The following is a 24333-nucleotide window of genomic DNA, read 5'->3' as shown; positions in this document are numbered from 1 at the left end:
AGCTCAAAACATGCTGCCTTAAGTTATATAATAGAGGAAGGCAATATCAGTGGGATATCTTAGTTTTGCTTCAGAAGGCCACAAACCAGAGGATGCTCAGATTCTCAAAGCAACTTAGCTAGGATTAGTTTTGAGAGGAAATACATTTATAAAACAAACAAAAATGAAACTTTACCCTAGACACCTTCACACAGACTTCCTCATGTATAGATATTATTTATCAATATATTAATTTTTACAGAACACCAAACCATGCAGTTCAAATACCTGCACTGATTTGTCAAAGTGATGATAAAAATTTTAAGTCTATGAAATTTAGATATGTAGAAAGTAATCAAAATGCCACCACATATATGTTGTTCTACTAAAAGCATTATCTTGTTAAGCAAAACCTCCAAAAAAAGTCATTTTACAACAAAGATAAGACTCTTTATGTCTTGGAAGTAAATTAATTGAAAACAAACTCCTATTAAAAAATAGCTTCTATATTGTACTGTCACCTGAAAATCCTTACTCAATGAAAGGCAATTCAAGGGCTCCAAGCAGCATAGACCCCACCAGTACCTCACAATTTACTCCGTGTAGCTTCTTATTTTTCTGAAAGTGTGTGCCCAGTAGTCACAGCAACCATAGTCTTTAGTTCCATACTTGGTGGGCTTTTCAGAAAAAAATTCAAATACAAGTACATCAGGAAGTGACTAGACAGTAGGGACAATTTTCAGCTCCTTGAAATTATGTGATGTGACACTTGTGCATGCAAATACTTGTACCTATGACTAGGTAACTGATTACATGGAGCTCTCTGTGTTCATAGGCTCATCCCATGACACTTACCTTGTATGCCACAAGCAGCCCACATCTGAAATTCCACAGATTACCTAAATCAACTTTATTTACAACTACACAATTGTCACACTGAATAGAACAGATATTTTTTATCTGTATTGAAAACAGAAACATACAAATAAATAAAGCATTTAAAAGTTGAAATGTTCTTGTCAATAACATTGAATCACAGGAATTATTTCAGATTTTACACAGGGACACAGAGGAACAGAAGTCAAACTCTGAGCTTACTGCTGTTCTCATGTAATGCTCCTCTCCGGCGCAAAAAGCCTTTGCTTCATCTTCCTTTTTGGCTCCTCTTAGCCTATTCCACCTTTGGTCATCAGTATATAAAGTTCTACTCTTATAATAATAGTTAAGAGAAGAGTTCCTATTTTCTAGTACTTCTTTCTCCTCACTCCCAAGTACCATTCTGAACTGGTTTTTTTCCATGAGAATATATTTTTGGTTTCCATGCTGCTGATGGAAAGGAGGTGGAGAAAAAGCAGCTTAAGGAACTGGGTTCTGATCTACATATGCATACAGTGTCAAGCAAGTGAGAAAAGCAGAGGACCCTACTATTTTCCTGTGGTTCTGTTCTATGAGCGTTTGCAGTTGGAGTTTCTGGTGTTTCTTCCCTCCCATGCTTTCTTGGAACAAACAGCTACATGATTCTGGCAAAAAGCCGAATTGATCTTAAGTTATATAATAGACTAGAGCAGTGTTTCTCAACCTTGGCGACTTTAAGTCCCGTGGACTTCAACTCCCAGAATTCCCCAGCCACAGGACTTAAGAGTCGCCAAGGTTGAGAAACACTGGATTGAAGAAGGCAATATCAGTGAGATATCTTAGTTTTGCTCCAGAAGGCCACAAAACGGGGGATATTCAGATCCTCAAAGCAACTTAGCTAGGATTAGTGTCTAGTATACCTTTTGTACCTTTGGATTCTTTTTTTTTTAAGTCTTTCAAAAATATGTTAAGATATTTACAGGGGGTATTGATAATTAGGGGATTAATGTTATTTTTAAGGGGGGAAACAGGCCATAGTTTCAAGTTAAAACAATCTTTCCTTGTCTCTTAATTATTATGGTTGCAGGCTTACAAGCTGGCATTTTTTCTTCAACATAGATATTTACAGTGTTTGCTTTGGTGTGATATCATTAGGAGTATAATAAGCTAAACATAAGGAACTGAATTGCACCGCACCTATTAGACAAGTGGTTTTATGAAAATATTGAAGAAATATTTTGGGGTCAGTGAATAATAAGTTGTTAACAATTGATATTTCAACTGTTTACAGGGAGAGAACAAAAGTAATTAAACCAAGGTTTCTTTATCTTGATGTCAAACAAATTTGGATTGCCTTATGTTGCTAACATCCCTCTTTCTAAAACAGAGACAAGCAATAGTGGGCAAAAATCAATAAAAAGTTTGATACATCTTTTAAGACTAACATATTTTATTATAAGGCAAAAACTTTTCATGATTCATTCTTTTGGATTTTTGGTTACTGTTAATTAATTACTCATTTGAAAATTATGTCATTCTTACTGATGGCAGCATCTGACCAACTTTTTCTGGGCTCAGAAACTTGCATACTAAGTTAATAGATAGCGTTAGGGCTGTAAACTAGACTATTTTTTTTAATCTAGAAAGATGGCAGTGGAAAACCACTTCCACACTGTAACCAAAATAATCTGTATGCATTGTCCATGAAGACACCAGAAGACAACATGAATTCAAAAGGGACTTGACTTACACATGCACAATTTTGAATTAAGGGTTAAAATTACTCTTTGTGCTACATAAAAAAAATGATAGCTTTAGCTGTTTGGACTTTAGGTGTAAAAAAAACCCACACATCTCACCTACATGCTCCATTCATTCATTCATGTTCATGATATGAAGAAATAGGAATTTGAATGAATGAGAATGCACCAACAAAAAAAGTTTATTAGACTTTTTTGAACTGCTTAGTTTTATAAGCATTACTTTTGTACTTAGAAAATGGGTAGAGGAACAACTTAGTGCATAATTTATAGAAATATCGAAGGACATGATGAGAAAGACTGCAGAGAAATTGTTAGTGTGCAAAAATGCATTTTTAATTTTGATATTCAGGCTGTGCTTGTGCATTTTTTAAAAAAAATATTGTAATATGTAAAGTGAAGACCATTATTTTGACCTAATTCTGGGAGGTCTCTCTCATATATTCATAAATTAATCATATCCATGACCATTACAAGAATCAGAAGACTACTTCAATCTTCCATTAGACTTGATGGAGAAAGAAATCAATACAATTCAAACAAATGGAGACTGAAATAAATTGGACTGAAAATGTGAAATCCAGCGGACTATAATATCTTTCTTGCACATTTTCCCTAGCTTTTGTCTGCAATATTGTTTCATAGCCAAAACTCTATGTAAAGTATGGGGAGTGTGTAAAAGATGAAACTTGCCGCACGTTGGATTCCAAAGGCACATGGGACACTCACATACTAATTGCAGAACACTCCTTAAAGTAGTATCATTAAAGTAGCTATGTCTTTTTCTGGGATCATGCTCTACTTAAAGAGGCAGCTATTTTAAGGATTTGATCACACATGATATTTGACTTTCTAAATGTGCTTCAAAATATCCTTTCTCTCTTTGAATCCAAAATACTGTACAGTCCTAATTAGTAAATTTTTTAAATGAAGCCAATATTTTCCCATGCATAGTACCAGCTATACATAATATATTAAGTAATTGCTAAGCACAAAACCTATGGTTAAGTTTTCCCAAACATCATATCCTATCAAAACAGCATTCCATAAAAAGGAGATAATTAAATAATGTTACAAGTTGTTGAACATGCTAGCCTAAACATCTTTACAGCAAAAAAAGGTTTTACCTATGATATGGACATTATGTATAATCTTCAACTGTTACCTGGATTGGTCTTTGCTGGTTTGTTGCCTCACCTCTGAAATCCTCAATTATATCCAAGGAATCTATAAATATGGATGCCCAGAAAATCCTTTTTGCTGCCTTTTTGAGAAAAAGTCTGAAGATCTTCTTTCTCCATTAATATAACTGAAAATATTATTGTGAGTGGTAATGTGGCATGTTCCTTTAGAGAAATTTCATTAAATCAAATTTGTTCTGCATGAAATCTTATGCCATCTTTAACTCTTGCCCAGAAAATTGATACTATCTTTTTAAAAATTGTCATTAACTAATTGTCAATTCAAACATTATTTTGTACTTGTAGGATTCCACAAATGTATATAACATGTTACCTTCTTTATGAATTTTGCAGGAAACATATAATCTATTCCTAACAATACTAATTTAGAACTAAGTCCCACTGATTTCTGCAGAAACACTGCCAAATTCAAGTGGCTTAAGGTTGCAATCTCAAATTAAAATTCTTTACTTAGATCTTTTCATTGAAAGCAATAGGGCCGTGATGATGAACCTATGGCACCCATGCGGAAGTGGCACAGAGACCCATCTCTCTGGGCATGCGAGCCGCTTCCCACTGCTCTTTCAGGTTCTCAGGTGCCAGCCAGCTGGTCTTCACATGCGAGGGAGTGCTGGAAATCAGAAGAGCAGCCAACCGGTGCACATGCACGCACCAGGAAGATGATCTTCCAGTTTCCGGTGCACACATGCACACTGGTCAGCTGATCTTTATGTGCACATGCATGCCAGAAACCAGAAGACCAATTGGCCAGTGCACATGCACGTGCTGGAAACGGGAAGATCATCTTCCCGGCGCGTGCATGCGCACTTGGTGGCTGTTCTTCTGGCTTCCGGTGCACACATATGCGCACACATATATTCCCATTTTGGCACTTGGTGCTGAAAAGGTTTGCTAACACTGCAATAGGGCATATCTTATCAGTTGTATTACTTGGATGCTTGAACAAAAACTCTTGGTGCAAAGGACTTTGCAATAGCACAGCAAGGTGGAGTTCCTGAGCTAAATGGCATAAATTTAATGTCCAGTTTACATTAAATAACCCAGTGCTTTCTGAGATTATTTTTAAAAAAACTAGGACACAATTCTTGCAGAATTTCCTGGAACAAGCAAATACTTTACAACTAATTATTCCATTTTAGAATTGATGAAAATCATTCAAGGTGACAGTAACAACTGTCCAGCACTTGCATTAATTTCATACAGTGGGGGTGTAGGACTAGCATAGTATGAGTTGTTTCTGTTAAACACCATATGGTTATTGTAATTTGAAGAAGCCCAAATATAGAAAAAAATTAATTGAGGATTTGGGTAGTCCTCCACAATCATAGATGATGAAAAATAACCAAATGGCAGTTTATCTCTAATTATTGAGATATCAAATGAGAAGAGAATGTGACTTCTTGAATCCTGAGGTTTATTTTGTCCTATAAAATGGAGGGGAAAGTTTCTATGAAGCATCACCTTAATTATAAAATATGTCAACCATACAGTACTGCAAAATCTCTGCAATGAAAAATATGTACTAGAAGTGTTCGGTACAAACACTATTATTTGAACTGGACGAAAAATGGTGTGTCAATCTTTTTTTTCCTTAGATTTCTATCTTAATTTAACAATTCACTCTCTAAACCTGGATTGTCCATATTGGGGAACTGAAATTGTGAGTTAAGGTATGACATTGTTGTCATTTTTCAATCAACCATCTCAGACATAACTCACTTGGAATATATTAATTGTGAAATGCAATTTCTGATTTAAGATTTGTTAAGTGGAACAGCTAAAAATAAGAAAACAATTAGCTATTGAAAATGAAAGATAAAATATGACATTACTTGTGACCAGAAAAAAATTCCAAGAATTCAATTATGCCAAGGATACATATGGTTCTATGAGTAAGTGAAATTAATATATTTTTCACATATTCTTCTCATATGAATCCTTCATTAAATCAATGAAGCAAATAAAAAATAAAACCCATTTTGGTCCTGATTTCTTTTCCTTCAAACAATATAAATCCAGCTCTGTAACACACATTCATTTTGATAAAAGGTTATACAACTGATCATTTTCTTTCCTTTAAAACCTGGGATAGATAATGAATGTCCCGACGACAAATTAAAAATAAAACTTTGCCAACTTTCATCCTTATGGCTTTGACATCATGTGCCATCATTTTCCCAAAGCACCATTTCCTAGTGTAATGAACTTTGGAAATAACAGTAAAAGCAGAAATTGATTAAAGAAGGAAGTGATATCATGCTTCTGAGATATGAACAGCTTCTGCTTTGAAAAAATAGACGAGAATCAAAGTCAATGGTTAGCTGCTGGCCCTCTCTGCACAGCACAGCATAGAAAAAACAATCCAAGCATAATCTTCCTTAGTAGCAGCATGTGCTGCACTATAACTATTTGTAAAATATGGCAGCCATTGATATGATTAGGAAAACTGGGGAAAAAAATCCTATGTGAGGCTCTCTTGCCTATCAAAGTAGTTCTAATATTGAAATGATTTCTCCTTATTCTACTCTTGTTTCCAAGTATTCATTTAGTTCACTTAACATAACATGAAACTCTGCTTATTTCACATTATTTTCTCCTTTGATCCTTGTAACATTCAACTAGGAAGAAAGGACAGTCAAAAAACAACTGAGAGCCAAGGAAAGGTAGACATGAAATCCAGCCTTTCTTGCTGGCTACACATATTAAATGTTCACAGGAGCATTTTGTTAGATGCCAAGGAAAGAAGATATATTTAGCCCTCGAATTTCAGGTGGAAGAAGGCTGTACCCATGGTTAACCACATTCAAAATTAGCTACATATTTAAAGAAGGGAACCACTTCCTCCCACCTTCCTTATCCTAGTTAAGTTTTATGAAGATCCTCTTCCTAGGTCATACCCTTCTGCCATGCAACTTTAAGTGCTGCGATAGGTTTTGATTATGTCCTTGATGGCACGTCTACAGATAGGACAACAGGCATTAGCCATCTTCTTGAGTTTGAGCCCACATGTATAACACAGACACATATGTCCACAAGAGTAAATCACAGTGTCCACCATATTCTCATAACAGATAGTACACTCATCATTCCAAGATCCTGAGATGGAAGAGGAAAGGGGGGATTCTGGCATGCTAATTGGAGAGTTTGGAGCCGTACCTGCAAAATAAGAGACACTTTTACTTTTTAGTTTTTAAACTCTAATCAGCTTTACAGCTGCCCTAGTTTAGAATTTCTATGCCAAATGTTAAAATATGAAGATTATGTCCATGTTTTCACAAAACTTCCAAAAAGCATCCTCTAATGAGCAACAATAGACAAATACTAAACTAGGTAGAACATTTGAATAAAAAGAAGTGTTAAATTCTATTTCTCTATGTTTGTTGTGTGTGTGTTATTTCCAAAATACTACAGAAGTACATTACTATCTCTTGGATGACTTATATCATTACTGAAACAACATATAGTCTTCGAAATCTACTGTTTTTATAATTTTGTATGCCATGTTTTTCTACAATGACTTTTCCAGTCAGATTTACTATACTCTGGATTATGGTATATGAAAAGTACTTGAGTGCCTACCATATGTTATTCTTACTATCAAAATACATAATGAAATTACAATTTTTCCTCTCCTTTGCTATCAATTTATTATTAACAGAAATATTTAGAGATTGGTGCAGCGGCCTAGCAATGTTCCCTCTAATTTTTTTTCAGTGTGAGCAGAAAAGTATAATGTTTGAGCGGCACATTTTCATGCCTGAGCACCTGAATTTTTTTCACAGATGTCACCTAAGACAACAACGAAATCAGTATTATTTGAAACTCAAAGTTATCTTTACTCAAGGTACCCGCTTAATTAAAAGTGTTATATAATATCAGTATCACTTAACAACGCTCCTGCTTAGCAACCAAAATGTTGGCTCAGAAAGTCTGGCATTTGAAGCACGCAAATCTTAAAGCTGTTGTTACAAGATCCTTGCACCCCTAACCCTTTAGAAAAAAACAGCTTTAAGACTTGTGGACTTCAACTCCTAGAATTCCTCCTCCAGTCATGTTGGCTCAGAAACTCTGGCATTGAAGCATGCAAGTATTAAAGCTGTCAAGTTACAAGATCCTTGCACCCATAACCCTTTAGGAAAAAAAACCTCAGGGGTCTTCAAACCTGACAGCTTTAAGACTTGTGGACTTCAACTCCCAGAATTCCTCCTCCAGTCATGTTGCGGCGACATCATCTGTGTGGATCTGCTCCATCTTTGGTTTTTTCACTGGGGGCAGGGCTGCCGCTGAAGATGCTAACGAGCCCATGCCGCCACTAGAATAACTTTGCTGCCCAGCGCTGCAGCTGAGGTGAAGCCACCAAAGCTCCCGCTGGCGCCCCCGCCCATGGCAGCAGCAGCGGTGCCTCCTCCTCCGCTCAGAACACCTCAGCTGGGCAGGGATGCTGGCGGGAGCTTTGGCAGCTTCACCTCAGCCCCAGCGTTGGGCGGCAAATCCGGCAGTGCTTTTGGAGGAGGAGGAGGAGGCAGCAGATATTCCGGTGGTGGCAGGGGCTTTGGGGGTTTACTTCAGCTGCAGCGCCGGGCGCAAGTGGCTAGGATTGGCCGCCCACAAAGGATTTCCCCGGGCTTGCTTTGCTGAACACGGGGGCGACTGACACTAGTTTGAGCGGCCGCGGCCAGCACAAACTACCGTCAGTCGCTCCGTGCTCATCAAAACAAGTCTGGGGAGGTCCTTTGCGGGCGGCCAGTTCTAGCCACCTGCAAAGGACTTCCCCACGTTTGCTTTGCTGAACACGGGGCAACTGATGGTAATGAGTGGCGCAGCCAGCGCCTAGGACATCCTAGGAGACCAGCTGTGCCGCGTAAGCTCCTGCCGCCATCCCCGCGCCCATGCTAACCCTAGATTTTCTGAGGCCCCTGCGCGGCAGTTAGAAACTGCTGCGTGGGGTTTTCTTGCCATGTGCGCGGCCGCGTAGCCACGCACCTTATAGGGAACAGTGTGGCCTAGAGATGAAGCTCTCGCCTCACCACCAGGAGGCTATGAGTTCAATCCTAATAGAAGCAGATATTTCTCTCTCTGGGCACAATGAGAATATATCTGCTGCGAACTCTGCATTGGTGATAGGAAGGGCATCCAGCCAGTAAACACTCAGCTCCATTCAGTTGCCCCAATTCCATCCTGCAAGGGATCACAGGGTCATTAAAAGACAAAAACATTTAGTGTCTAAATCAGTGGTGGGATTCAGGCAGTTCGCACCACTTCGGGAGAGCCGGTTGTTCTCCCACAAAGAAAACAATAATATGGATTTTCAGTCTTACAAGATAATGAAATATTCAGAACTGGAAGGCATGCAGCTTGATGCTATGGGAGCAATACTCACCACTGATTGAGCTGCCAAGTGGGCCAGAACCAGATAAACATAGGACAGGATCAGAACCCTCGTTGCAAAGAATGGAAGATGAATTGGGAGATGAGGTGGGTGAGCTTGGTGCTGATGGCCCCAGGTGTTCAGCCATGAAAGTAGAACCTGTAAAAGAGAGTAATATAATTTAGCAGTTCAAATAGCCCTATTCTGCTATAATTGGAGCATATGTGTGTTCACATCCTCATTATACTAGAAAGTTTGTTGATTGTCTTTGAGTCAGTCCTAGTGCTATAATTCACTTGGATAAAACAGAAAAAATATGACTTTTTTATAATTAAAAAAAGGAGTTTGGGAAGTTTTGTAATAAAATAAGTAAGAAATGAATTCATGAAATTGATAGGAAACAATACTGGATTTAGAACAAAGGGTTCCAAAACACTGGCCTGATTATTCTGGAAGCAGATAATATATAAGTATATGGTAGGTAGGTGAATAGTTTACTCCACTCTCATCTCTGCTCTTACTATTTGTCTTTTCCTTTGATTAAAGAGAACCTTGGAATATTAACAGAGTATGCTTAAAATATGTGAAATGAGAACAAAAATAGGCAGGTGTGTGTATGAAAAAGGGAGAGGGAGAGGGAGAGGGAGGGAGAAAATGAGAGAGAAAACAGCCTGTATCCAATATCTGGATTTTATGTCCTTTTGGTCTATATCACCTTATTTCTGTTTACATAGTGTATTTATATAACCTTTAGCTACTTTCACATCCTAACATTCAATGAACAGAATAACAAATGGCAAAATGTTATTCATCAATAAAGTATATGGTTAGCATAGTTTAATATGCTAACCATATACTTTATTGATGAATAACGTTTTGAGTTTAATCTCAAATTCAGCCTGTTAAGTCTCCAGTCAAAAATACCCTGCTTATAGTCAATAGGAATGTTTTCTGCCAATCTTGCCACACTATGTCTAACTTTCTTCTAGTTTTTGACTTTGTGCAAGTCAGACAATTCATCACTTTTCAACTGGAATTCCATTAGTAACAACTGGAGCAAAGATTAGAGAGCTGGAGGCCTATCTTCCCAATTAAAAGTGCATACCTACCATTACATGGGAAAGTCAACTACACGTTTGAAAACAGACAGGTACAAACACAGCCTGGGCAAGATTCCAAAGGGTTAACTCTGTATTTACTAAAACAACATCACACCATCTATGTTATCTATAATCTATATTCATTGAATGTGAATGTCACTGTATCTTTAAAAAAAAATCATTCCTTCTGATCACAATGCTTATACTTCGCCCTTCACAAAATGATTTGCAATTGTTTTTCTTTCTGTGAATCTCTTAATGATATATAAGGGCAGCCTTGTGAATTAGTCTAGCAAATCTAAACACTAATGTGGAACTTACAGTTTCAGTTATATTCCATAATGTCTTTTATCAATCAGTAAATACTTAAATATTCAAATCACATTCACAAGTCAGTTCTTCAGAAGCAGATCTCACAATAATAAACTGACTTTACAGTAACTATTTGAACTTTCTGTCTTACTTAATGTATCACAAAACTATTCCTTTATTTTAATTTTACCATTTTAAAAAGGAGGCAGTAGAGGAAAGGCAATGAAATCAATAAAGCGACTCAAAATGCCAAGATCACTGAAGACATTGTTCTGACAAAAGTCAGCTGTTTCTAATGGACCATTCATTTACAACAAATTTTGGCCAATCCGGGCAGTGCTTGATTATTTTCTTTTGGCAGTGAGTTTTTGGCTCTGCTTTTGTAGATAATTTTAAAATGTTAACTGATTACCATCAGTTTAATAATGAGAAAGAGGAAAGGAATGGGGAGACAATAGCCTTTAGCTTAAAATATGAGCCAGAGTATCTATTCTCCACCAAATTCACGAGTAGAGTCTGTTTTCATTTGCAGGCAAATGTTGACCTGTTCTAGATTATATATTCTCTGAACCTTGCATTGTCCCAATAGAATGACAACTTATATTCAAGAAATCTCATTTTGTTTTCTTTAAAGCTAAACCTGCACCCACCAAAAACCATTCCACTAATGGAACAGGTTTAGATGTTTCAAAATGAGTCAGAAAAATCTCATCCCGATACATAAAGTTTTCAACCAAAGATGCATGTGAGATAAGTTATTATGTCAACTTCCTGAAGCAATTCCAATTAACCCATGATATAACACAGTGGTCTGGTTTTTAACTCTGATTTATTGAACAAGCGTATTATTGTTTGTACATAAGTTTAAAGTAAAGAATGGGTTGCACACCAACTACAGGCATCAATTGTGTTGACCTCATAGTGTCTAATGCAGAAAGGAAATTATGATCTCAACTCCTAATTTTCTGCAGATATTGTCACACATCAAGCATTTAAAGTCTAGAGTATTATCAGACAATGCTTATTTTTCTGCTGTTGCAATGCTCGCTATCTTGGAGGCTTTGGAGCATTTGCAAAAAAAGGCTTATGGTGGTTATCTGAAATGAACTATGAAGTTATTCTAGCCATACTAATTTATCCTGGAGATTTGGGAAATTATTACAGGATGCGAACAGTATTGTCAGCTCAGAATAATCTCCAACATAATAGTTTCCTTACTGCTTCAAAATAACTTCTATCCCTATCAGCTTCATGGAATGGTTTGCTGCAGTCCTATTCATAGTCCTGTATAAACAAGGCTCAGTTCCCTCCAGCAAGTGTTATCCAAACGTTCAGGACCCGCCACACTTTCGTCCTATCCTTGTCTCCCTATCTCACAATATGTTCAGTTGAAAAGAATTAAACTGTATACTGTAAACATCACAGCAAGGGACAGACTGCATCACAGTTAATATACACACAACAAAGAGAAAGACTAAACAGCAGCTACAAATGTTCAACCAAAAATATGTAACCAAAAGCCTTCCAATCATATTTGGACTAAATGAGATAACAGTGCATTTAATAAGTCCTTATTTAATTTTCCAAAATAATTCCAAAGAAAGATATTTTTAGAAATTAAAATGATTCCACTTGGATCCACTGTTTTAATTACTAATATCACACTGGGAGAATTCTGCAGATTAATATAGAGGCTCCTGAGCTACCCATGTTTTTTTTTAAAAGCCCAATCCTTCCCCCCCAACTCCCCCCCCCACAAACCCAGGGGAATAGGAAAAGTCCTTAAAAGATTCTTTATTATAAATTTGCTTCAAAAGGATAAGCCCACCACAACTGGGCTAGAAAATTACAGACCACTAGTTACACTTTTCTGTACCCTCTTGCACCATATATAATAAACTGTGAAAGTTTATTGCAACAAGAGAAAAATGCACTTTAAAAGTTCACCAGATGTATGAAGTATTATTCTGTAGGAAAGAATATGTGCACATTCATTGTCCAGTGTTGTGTGGAAACAATAAATAATAAGGTCATAAGGAAATAAAATATTTAAGGTACAAATAGTGTTAATTGTCTTTTTTTCATTGTGACTGTTTACATAACAGTTGTTACTTATGACTAAAATGGTCTGGTATTTGTAAGCTAATGATAAGAACATTTTGTTTCATCAATGGCACATCTACTGATCATTTATGAATATGCTGCTGTCCACAAAGTAATGGTGGATTATAGTCAACTAAAGCTTATCCCATACAAGGATGTACAAGATGGACTAAGACCTCTGGAGCATCACAAATAATTTAAAGGGATCTACTTAAAAAAATGCATCAGGCATAGCAGTGCAGTAATTTTCCAATTTGGCTGAGATTCATGTTGGCTGAGAGTTCTAGGAATTGCAGTCCTAATATATCAAGGTAATGGCAGCTTGGGTGCAGTCTCAAAAATCCTTGATTTCACAAGTACACAAAGAAGTTTTTTTTGTAGAGGAGGTAGATGAACAAAGTAGAAATGTAAACATAATAAAAATGTGTTATTATAGTCCCAATGGGAATGGGTGGCATGCAAATTTCATTAAACATTAAACTCGTATTGCACATTTTGCTGGAAGTACAAACTTGGCAGTTATTAAAAAGTTTAGTCTATTCTGTCACTCTTGTAAGAAAGCAAAAGAAAAGTCAACCAACTTTTCATGGAAGAAATAGATACACATTATATGTCCTACTAGTTACAAATAAATTTAGAAAGATGATAAATCACCCTGTATTCAATTTATTGTATACAAGTATAAGATGTCAGGAACACTAAGGAAACAAGTTCACTAATTAGTAACATTTGGTTTCACCAGGGCTATTTTTATTATTCTGAGTCTGAAAGTTATTCACTTCTACTCTCACAGAGGTATAAAAGTTAAATTTTATATACTGGTTGAACATTTCTTTACTGTAACTTACCATTTTTATTATTACCTTTAATAATATTTCATCAGCTATCAGGTCTTCTCCACTCATATCCCTGTGAACTGGTGATGGGAAAGGAAGAGGAGGACCCTCTGTATTTCTTTTCTCTCCCTGGCTGGGAGAAATGTACAGGGGTCTTTCATCAACTGCTGTCTACATAAATACTTGGATCAAGCATTAAAAGCTGGAGGGTGGAAGAGGGTTACCTATTTGCAGAAGCTTTTCAGGGCTTCCAGAGGTGGCTGTTATAACCTGCCTTAACCCAACTATCTAATTTGTACTGAAGACCAGCAGTCTCCAGAGTCAGAAAAAGACCTTCCTGACATTTTATGGAAGTAGGATCTTCCATATTTACTTGTCTCTGAGTTATGCTTCACAATGATACCATGGTTCCTATCAGATTGAATGATAATAATTAAAGAAGAATTGTGAGTGGAAACAAGCTCTCATTCGTAATTGATAAATAGCACTTCTGGAATCATAGCACCCTCTGTTAGGAATATTCCTGATTCCAACTAATCAAGATGCCCTTGCAATGCATAATCCAGGACAACCAGTTATTACATGCAGCTCATTGCTTAAAATTACAGCTGAACTATATTTATTTTCTTGAAACCACAGATAACATCAAGAGAGAAATGGGTAATCATATAAAAATGCCAACCAAGGAAGAACTTATGAATCATGTTACCTTTGAAAAACTGGAAAAGATAATTTGGGAATCTCAAGGTCAGATTCTGCAGTAAGGTAAATCTTTAGTTATTTCAATTCCAGCACTTATGATGTTCAAATGTTATGCTCAAATGCATTTCTGAATACATGTTTTAAAATGAACCTTAGTTTGAACAAGCTTTATTTTGCTCTCTACCTTCTATTAGCATATGAATGCTTATTCCAGACTAAAATAGGTTGATATGGTCTTCAAATTAACGAATAAAAAAAATACAGTATTGAACAAGAAATGTCTAAGCTTTTTCAGAAAATAGATGGTTCACTGCAAAGGAAATTTTCCACTGTTGCAAGAACAAAGCAGCTTCAAATTTACAGTAATGTTACTTTAAATGATGCTGCCACAGAAGACGAATTTAGGACACTATGTAATGTCAAATGTATATTAATAATGAAATTTGAAGATTAAATTTATTAGAAATATCTGTATCTTCAAATTATCTGACTAATATATGACTAACATGCAAAGAAACATGAGCCTGATGGATGGGGTCAGTCAGTATGTCACACATTTGGCTAATTCCTTTCTAAGATATACCAAAGGCAGATGACATGTGCCAGAATCCTATTCTCTGAAAGCTACTTTGAAATGGATTTCCACCAAATCCATTTGGATTGCCTCAAAAGATGGATCTACTAAATTTCTGTCTCTTTAACATATCCATTTATCCATAATGCCAAATTAAAAAGATTGCTCCTAAAAGCCAGAGAAAGCACCTGAAAGAAAATGTGAGATAAAGAGATTCATTAAAAACACTTCATATTTTGTATCTGCCAAACTCTCCTTGTGATGAAGTCATTCTAATCTGCTATTTAAAAGGGCCTTTTACAATCTTGAACAGGGTTTTTTAAAAGAAATGTGGCTGTTTCAGTGATAACCATAGCAGTACGCCTGTGATTGTCTGTTGAACAACTGAAAACACTCCAGCTACACTACATATGGAGAAGAGTTGATATATGTGCTTAGCAAGACAGGCTCTCCAATAAGACTAATATGTTGTTTAAAGTCTACAGAGTCCTTTTAGAAAAAAGCATCTGACACAAACAAAAAGTTCCACCTTTGTGCAACTGAGCACTAGCCTTTCACAGTCTGTTCCCTTTCTTATTAACACTTCCAGTTCCTCAGTACTCAGGAGCACATATCCCTGGGTTTTGTCTAAAATGTTGTATATATTCTTGCTATATATATTTACAAGACTTGAAATAAGGGAGGACAATCCGGACTTTGTGAATTCTATGCAGCACTGCAATCCTTTTTCTGTGGTTCATAGATGGCATATTTGTAAAAAAAATATAGAGTAAACAATGATAAAAATCTATGCTTTAAGTCAGTGGTCCCCAACCCCCGGTCCATGGACCGGTACCGGTCCATGGATCAAATGGTACCGGGCCACCCAAGGAACATTAAATTATTTCCATTTTATTTACTGTGGTGTATTTCTCTCACATTTGTTCGACTTTCCATGGACAAGAGGTTAACCGGGAGCTGAGAGACGTCACCTAAAGCTGCACCAATACTGCACATGCACAAAATATCGTGATATTGGGGCACTCTTCTCTCTGTTCACTGGTACTTTCTCATGTTTAACAGTGCTTGGTGATGTGTATATTATGTTTGCTCCAATTTAATTAGCAAAAATGAGTACGAAACAGACATCGTTAGAAAGTTTCCTTGGAAAAAAGAAAAGGCCCAGTGAAGAGACAGAAGAAGAGCCTTCAACATCAAAGAAACATAAAACTTTTAACAGACAATACCATGAGTCCTACTTGAAATATGGATTTATCGGGACAGGTGATTCCCACACACCAACCCCGCTCTGCATAGTTTGCGGCGACCAGCTCTCTAATGAGGCAATGAAACCTTCAAAACTGCTTCGCCACTTGAACGCCAAGCACCCTGGATTAAAAGACAAGCCCCTGGAGTATTTTGAAAGAAAAAAACGGGAACACAAAGGACAGAAGAAATTTATGAGGGCCACCACATCAATAAAGGAGAATGCACTGAGAGCATCATATTTGGTGGCTAATCATATTGCTAAGGCTAAAAAGCCATTCACTGTCGGTGAAGAATTGATCTTGCCCTCCACTAAAGACATTTGCCATGAACTTCTAGGAGAGGCTGCTGTGGAAAAGATAGCACATATGCCTTTGTCGGCTAGCACTGTGACTAGGCGCATTGAGGAAATAGCCAAAGACATGGAGACACAATTGTTGGAGAGGATTAATACATCACCGTGATATGCACTCCAGGTTGACGAATCTACAGATATCGACAACAAGGCAATACTACTTATTTATGTGCGATATCTATATCAGAAGGATGTGCATGAAAATTTCTTATGTGCACTATTTTTGCCAACCAACACCACAGGAGTAGAACTGTTCAAGTCACTGTATGGTTATATATCAGGACAACTAAAATGGTCCTTTTGTGTCGGCATATGCACAGACGGAGCTGCTGCCATGACTGGTCTGGTTTAACTGCTCGGATTAAGGAGGTTGCACCTGAGAGTGAATCCACGCATTATATCATTCACAGGGAAATGCTGGCAAGCCGAAAAATGTCACCGGAATTTAACAGCGTATTGATTGATGTTGTTAAAGTTATTAACCACATCAAAGCACACACCCTTAACTTGCGCCTGTTTAAGCAGCTTTGTGAGGAGATGGACGCAGAGCACAGATGCCTTCTCTTATACACAGAAATAAGATGGTTATCCAGAGGAAAATTGCTAACCAGAGTATTTGAATTACGAGAGTCATTGCAAAGATTTCTCTCAGAAAAGAAGTCACTGTTGGCAGCACATTTCAGTGACAAGGTATGGGTCGCAAAACTGGCTTACCTGTGTGACATATTCAGCCTGCTCAATGAACTCAATCTGTCCCTTCAGGGGAAAATGACAACTGTTTTCAAGTTGGCAGACAAAGTAGCTGCATTTAAAGCCAAACTGGAGTTGTGGGGACGGCGTGTGAGCAGAGGCATTTTGGACATGTTTCAGACATTAGCAGGGATTTTAGGCGAGACTGAGCCTGAGCATTCATTCTCCCAGTTGGTGCACGATCACCTGTCTTTGCTTTTAAGAGTTCGGGCGCTATTTCCCAACCACAAAAGACCCACAAACTGGTAAGGAATGGATCCGTGACCCATTTGTCAACAAACCAGGCGAATTTAGCATGTCTGTGCAAGAAGAAGATCAACTGTTGGAGATTGCAAATGACGGCGGCCTTAAAACTACGTTCGAGACAACAACTCTGCCGGTGTCCTGGATTAAAGTCATGGAGGAATACCCTGAGATTGCCACCACAGCACTTAAATCCCTATTGCCATTTCCAACATCCTATCTGTGTGAAGCGGGGTTTTCTGCAGTGACAGCAACCAAAACAAAATAATGGAATAAACTAGACATAAGCAACCCACTTCGGGTGTCATTGTCTCCTATTACCAGATGGAACCGTCTCGTTGCAAAAAAACAAGCTCAGGGTTCTCATTGATTTAGCGTTCTAGTGAGTTAAAATGTTAAATCACTTTATATTCATTTTTTGGTGTAACTGTATTTTATTTTGAAGGCATGTTTAAATACAATTAAATTAAAATTATTAAATCAAAATAATTTAAAATATAAACAATCAATGTCCCCCTCTCAGCAGGCCGTGGTAAAATTATCAAACGTTGACCGGTCCGCGGCAATAAAAAGGTTGGGGACCACTGCTTTAAGCCATTGCTAGACTTAGCATACGTCTTAGAAACAACTTCAGCAAAGCAAATTCACCACTCTAAAGACATCATCACACAATTGTCCCAATTTGTATCATTTGTGGAGGATGAAAATATATTTTTGAAAAGCCAACCCCACTTGCAAAAACATTACTCACTGCAACTGCAACTACACCAGATTATTAACCTATAGAAAATATGTTTCTTATATATTATTATGCTTACAGTTACAGATGAAGGGATATAAGAATTTGATTGCTTGGTTTCCAGGCCAATTATTGTACAAGTATCAAAAGTCCATAGTTATTATATTCCTTTGGGTAAATGTAACTTTAACCTGATTATACCTGTAGATACATTTGTAAATGTGAGAAACTGCAATAGGACCCATCACAAAATTGGTACAATGCAAAGAAACTATCATAAGTCACAAAAAATCATTTATTCAAGGCTTGTTCCTTATCACTTGTATGTAAAATGGGTCCTTTATCAAACTATTTAGGGTAGATTTTATTGGTATTGGAAAAGAAAGACTGGAAAGTGATTTTGATGTTAGAATAAATAATAATTACTATCTTCTCCATCTGCTGATTCAAAGCTCAGATTTGGCTGAAGCTTGGAAAACAGATATGCCTTTTTAGTCTTCTCATTCTAACACATCTCATAATCTAAATAACTTTTTCTTTGCTATACAATACAGTATTTTAGTGCTACCGGTCATTTAATTAACTGACAAAATAACAGCATGCATATAAGAAGAGACAAACATACCCAGGACACGAATTTGCATCACCGCTCCATGTAAACCAAAGAACATCCATAATGGTTGGGAACAATCCACACATACTTGCATGCCTGCATTTGCTCCATTGTGACTCAAGTGCAGTTCTCCTTCTGAATTCACCATGAATCCCAAGATGTCTCCACTCTGGAGAGGCACCAGCACTCTACAGACTGCCCAGAACTCTTTTCGATCAACTAAAGACTCTGGGTTATAAGGAAGGTCACTGGGTCTCAGGGTGCTAGGATCACAAGTGGTTACCCCATATGATAGTGTCCCAGTACGTGAAGTGTTGGATTTATTGATTTTGACAAATATAGTCTCACTGATTCTAAGCGATCTGCTGGTAAAAACTAAAGTTCTCTCATCTCGAGCATGGTCCAGACGAGCCACAGTCTGGTCATCCAGAATTTTAATATGGGCTCCCCTGAGCTGATGGAAACGGAGATCGCTTTCAAGTTGAGATGGGAGGAGGTGGGAATGCTGAGAATTGAGGGAATTCTGTGGAATAGGACACATGGCAGTCATGACTTGGAAATTGTCCTCCTGCAAGTTGAGATCACAAAGGCTTACAGATAAACGGGTGTCCTCAGTCTCTCTGCGCAATGAGGGTCGGCGGATAGCTGTGAAGGATCTTGGACGGAGGCAATCAGGAGGAATAATTTCACTATCTGCAATTAAGAGAAGGAAAAGATAAGCTAAGGTGAGGAAAGTATTTCAGTTTTGTTATCAGTTGTTCAAAAACGGAATGCAATATCTTGCTTTCTTTTAATGCCACAACACATAAAATAATTTTGGTCACTCTTCTTCTGTTCTTCTCAAACACCAAATTGCTGAAATAGGGAACAACATTGGGCAAGAATAAGTAGGCTCCTGTGTGAAACCTCTTAGAAGATTGCTGCACAGTCCTGAAAGCTATGCTTTGAATTTGTTCTTAGAACCAGTTTCACTGATAGGGTGACAAGAATATTTGAGTACATAGTTGGATTTTTAAAAGTTTTTAAGAAAAGGAGGAGATGTCTTAATCCCAATAGCATAGAAAATGCAGATTCAGGTCATATTTTATTTGGTTTATTTATGGCATTTATCATCACTTCAATCCATTTATTTATTTATTATTCAACTTATATGCCGCCCATTTTTTTATGCTTACAATAATTAAAAACAATGTTAAAACACTAAATAGTGACATTAAATTAGTTAAAAAATGACAAAAATGAAATAAATTGGAGCAAGATCAATCCATTAATAGAGTCCTACTATTTATAGATAATAATATAAATAAAGCAATTGTAATATATATGTTAAATAAATAAATAAAAGACTTTCATGGTACAATTTGTTCATTCAATCAATCTTTCTGGAAGAGTCAGTTTTTACAAAGAAATGTAGAAGTAACCTTGGAGAAGGTATAAGAGAGCTGATAAGGAAGGAATCAGTCATTACGGCAGAACCTAGACAAGGGATTAAATAGTTCAGAGATACAAGGAAGCATGAAAAAAATAGCATCTCTTGATTTTGTTCAGTATAAGAGAAAATGCTGCTACCCCACCCTACAATAAACATTCAAGATGCTGCTACTATACCCTACAGCAATAAAATAACATTCTTGGAATCCCTGTAGTGGCTTCTTGACCTGGTCAATTTTAAAGGGCTGTCAGGCCTTTACCTATTTTAAGCAATATTTTCTATGCCTGTTTTGTTCTTACCCTTCCCACTCACAGAGTGGAAAGATTGGAGTGTAAGGCATTACAAGAGAGTAAGCAGGCAACAATGGGGAATTCACATCTAAAGAAATGCACTGGCTCTGGTTTTAACCTAACATGCTTGGGTCCACAAGTGATGCATTTATTTTTATGTGTATACCTGCTTATTCTCTTCTAAACCCTTATACTCCAATGAAGGTAAATGCAAATTGTTAAATATCCAGACTATTCTATTCTTTCCTAAAGGGCCAGCAACAGTCTATGATGCGCCCTGATTGGCTGGGACGCAGCATAGACTGTTGCTAACCAGCCAGTGTGTCCTGATTGGCCGAGGTACTGCATCAGCAGTTGCTGTGCAGTACTCGGCCCCTGATTGGTCCTTACTTGTTTCAGTCCTAGTATAAATACCCTGGCGTGAGCTTGCTTATTTTGAATCGCTGTCATCTTCTGTTACAATAAAGATCTTCTTCTTTGCACATCCATGGCTCCTGCGTTTCCATCCACCCAATCTTTAAAACTGGCGATGAGGGTGTGATCCGCGATTCCTGCAGGGCCTGGAACAAGAAAAAACAGCCAGTCGCAGCCACGCGAATGCCTTTCTTTGGCTGAACTCCGGGAGGCTACCCGGTCTACCTCGCACAACCCCAGAGGCTACCAGAACTACCTACAGTTAGAAGAGCTCGTGAAGGACCTGCCGGAACCCAAGGCCAGCATGCGCTCAGCTGCAGCAGTATCCAGCCACCGGGAAGCTTCAATCTACGCCAACTTGGAGGACGAGCAACAGACTGCGAAAGCCAACCTCGGCTGGAAATGCCTGGGCCTGCAGCCGCTGGGCCTTCTGTGCACCTCACGGATCCAGCCAGCTGTTCCTATAGCACAAACTGCTGCTCTATCTGGCCACTCAGCCTGCCTGCGAAGTCTGCCTGCCTCTCTGCTGCGGAGTCTGCCTGTCAGCCTGCCTGCAAAGCCTCGCTGCCTCCCGAAGAGCTGCCTGCCGCCGCTGCAAGTCTGCCTCCAGTCGCTGCCTTTCCATTCATTTCACTCGCTGCCTTCCGTTCACCTCACGGATGCCAAGACCGACAAACACCCAGCCGCCCGCCTTCCTGCGAAGCTGCCTGCCTACCCAGGAGCCTCCGAAGCTGGTTCTACCCGCTCAGCCTGCTGGAGTCAACCGCTTCTCCACCTGGCCACCGCCTGCCTGCCCCAGGAGAGAGGGGGGAAAGAAGGCACTGCCGACGGGACAGGCTCCTCGGGAGAAGGGCAGCGGCATGCCCCTGCCCATCCTCTCCTGCCACCACAGCGCCTGGTTGGCCCAGTCTGCCTCTGTGGGGCCAGCGACTGCCGCCACCGGCCTCTCTGTCTTGCCTCCCCCGAAGGCCGCGGGCACGTCTGCCGATCCTGGAAGCGCCTACCAGTCTGAGCCTCACACTCAGCTCCTGGCTTGCAAGGCTGGGCCGCCCCACGCTCATCTCTACCCGCTGCTGCCTTCACAGCCTCGCTGCTTGCGCGCCGGTGAGAGTTTCCCTCCGCACAAAGTCCTGCCTCTGCTCCAAAGCCAGCTCCGTTTCAAACCTGCTCCAAAGCCGTTTCCAAACCGCCGCGGCCTCCGCGCTGCCCTGCCAGTTCTTTTCCCCCCACCTGACAGCCGCGAGAGCCTCCAAAGCCCTTGCCGCCTGCTGCCTGTCCTCCGAAGCCTCGCTGCCTGCGCGCCCGGCTCCGCTCGCACCAGCCTCACACGGCCGCCGCTTGCCTCACGACCCAGCCTCATGACCCAGTGAGAGCCCCCTCACGACCCAGTGAGAGCCCCCTCACGACCCAGCGAGAGCCTCCCGAGCCGCAACGACCCCACAGGAACACGATTCCTGACCTGGGCCGAGCAAGGCCGCCTGGACTCTTGTCGGACTTTCCCCCCCCCCACCAAGTAGACTCACCAGCTCGCCAACTCTTTCTACAACGAAGAGGCCTGGTCCGAGGTCGTCTGCGCATGCACAGAACTGGGGGGAAGGGGTGTTAAATATCCAGACTATTCTATTCTTTCCTAAAGGGCCAGCAACAGTCTATGATGCGCCCTGATTGGCTGGGACGCAGCATAGACTGTTGCTAACCAGCCAGTGTGTCCTGATTGGCCGAGGTACTGCATCAGCAGTTGCTGTGCAGTACTCGGCCCCTGATTGGTCCTTACTTGTTTCAGTCCTAGTATAAATACCCTGGCGTGAGCTTGCTTATTTTGAATCGCTGTCATCTTCTGTTACAATAAAGATCTTCTTCTTTGTACATCCATGGCTCCTGCGTTTCCATCCACCCAATCTTTAAAACAAATATTAATTCCTTTATTGCTAATTATTTGAGCACCAGGGTGAGCATTTCAAAGGGGCGGAGGGGGAAATCCAAAGTAAAATCAACTGTCACAGTCATGTGATTTTCTACTTAGGACTGCAATTGAGTTGCGGGGTTTCAATTGTGGTGGCTTAATTAAGGACTACCTGCATTGATATTTGATTTCTATTTTTCCTGCATAAAGTTCCTTGTTATAAGCACGAAGCACAGAAAACCAAAAAAGTGTCCCATTGTTATTGGAATACTATAGCATGAAGTACAAAGCTGAACATGTTGGAACAGTAAAGCCTTCTGAAATTTCTACCAGAATTCTATTCAGAAGTTTCCATAATGGCTACTGTAACTGGATATTGCAATAACAGCAATATTAAATGAATGTCTAGCTGATATTAATCGAAAAGAGCACAGGAAATTGAAGTAAACCTAAAGCAAAACAAATATTTGATTCTGAGACTCATTTCCTGCTTTTCTTTTTAGCAAAGCAAAAAGTCATTCTTTTTTAATGTTTTTTACTAGTCAAGGGGTCCATTCACATAAAGTAAGAGCAGGTGATATTATAAAAAACCAGAATAAGATTTCTCCAATAATTTTTTATCATAAATCAAGCAAAGTATAGCTGTATCTAATTGCATCTAAAAGTACTGACATTCCTGGAGTGTGTAAGACTAATATTAAACTTATGAATTTTGTGTTAGTTTAACATTTACTGGCTGACATCATTGAAAAACACTCAGGAAACTGAAATAATATCACTCAAATTAGAACAAATATTCAGTTCTAATATATAACTTTTGCCATGCTTTAAAAAAAATTAACAGCTTTCTATTAGATAATAGTTTTAAAGGTCATAGCAAATGACACATTTACATCTGAGAAGGCACAGCAATTTTTTCAGCCTCTGTTTGACTGATAGTTTATTTGAGGCATAACACATGTATTATTTTGCTAAAATATAGCAGAATATAGGGCTATTTTTACTCAATGGCTTTTATTATTGCTACCTTTTGCAAAGTACTACAAAGCAGTGACACATATTGTATATGAAGCATATATAGCAGAGCTTGCCCATATCTGTTTTACAAGGTGTGTAGTTTTTTACATTTGGCATGATGAAACGTTCCATGATTTCTAGAGCAAAAGTATATAAGAAAATATCTTCTGTTACTTTCTGTTCCTAAATGTGTGTCTGTGTGTGCGCATCAGTGGTGGCTTCTGGATCCCCTTGCAACCGGTACGAGGCAATGGGGCTGGGCACCCACCACATGAATGCGTGCAGCGTGCGCATGCGTACGTACTGTCCATGACACTCTGCGACACCTCCGCAAGGCTCCAGCTGCTTGGTGGAGCATCACGCAGGAGCCATGCGCTCCATGCACCTGTGTGGAAGCCCCAAAAACTTTAAATACCGGTAGGAGCGCAGGCAGGTGGGTCCTCCAGAGCATCGTACCAGAATGGTACCTGGTGCTCCCACAGGCACCAGTATGCCCAAACCAGGGCATAGTGGTTGTAACCCACCACTGCTGCGCATAGGT

The 24333-nt window shown here is 39.0% G+C and overlaps 1 protein-coding gene across 2 annotated transcripts in view; it reads right to left on the bottom strand.

Annotated features, from left to right (window-relative positions):
- Positions 1-3518: 3518 nt before the first annotated feature.
- Positions 3519-24333, bottom strand: part of NEURL1 (neuralized E3 ubiquitin protein ligase 1) — a 194251-nt gene continuing 173436 nt past the window's right edge. For both annotated transcript variants that reach the window (XM_014065854.2, XM_087725788.1), the window contains exons 4-6: positions 18749-19429; positions 9177-9323; positions 3519-6952 (exon numbers count right to left, since the gene is read on the bottom strand). In XM_014065854.2, the coding sequence (XP_013921329.1) occupies positions 6711-6952; positions 9177-9323; positions 18749-19429 (1070 nt within the window). In that variant the 3' untranslated portion in view covers positions 3519-6710. The remainder of the gene's footprint in view (positions 6953-9176; positions 9324-18748; positions 19430-24333) is intronic.

The sequence above is a fragment of the Thamnophis sirtalis genome, unplaced genomic scaffold (assembly GCF_051295495.1).
Source record: "Thamnophis sirtalis isolate CommonGarterSnake01/CBP01778 unplaced genomic scaffold, rThaSir2_p1.2 scaffold_11, whole genome shotgun sequence".
Classification (NCBI taxonomy): domain Eukaryota; kingdom Metazoa; phylum Chordata; class Lepidosauria; order Squamata; family Natricidae; genus Thamnophis; species Thamnophis sirtalis.
This window is presented reverse-complemented; position numbering and strand designations above follow the sequence as displayed.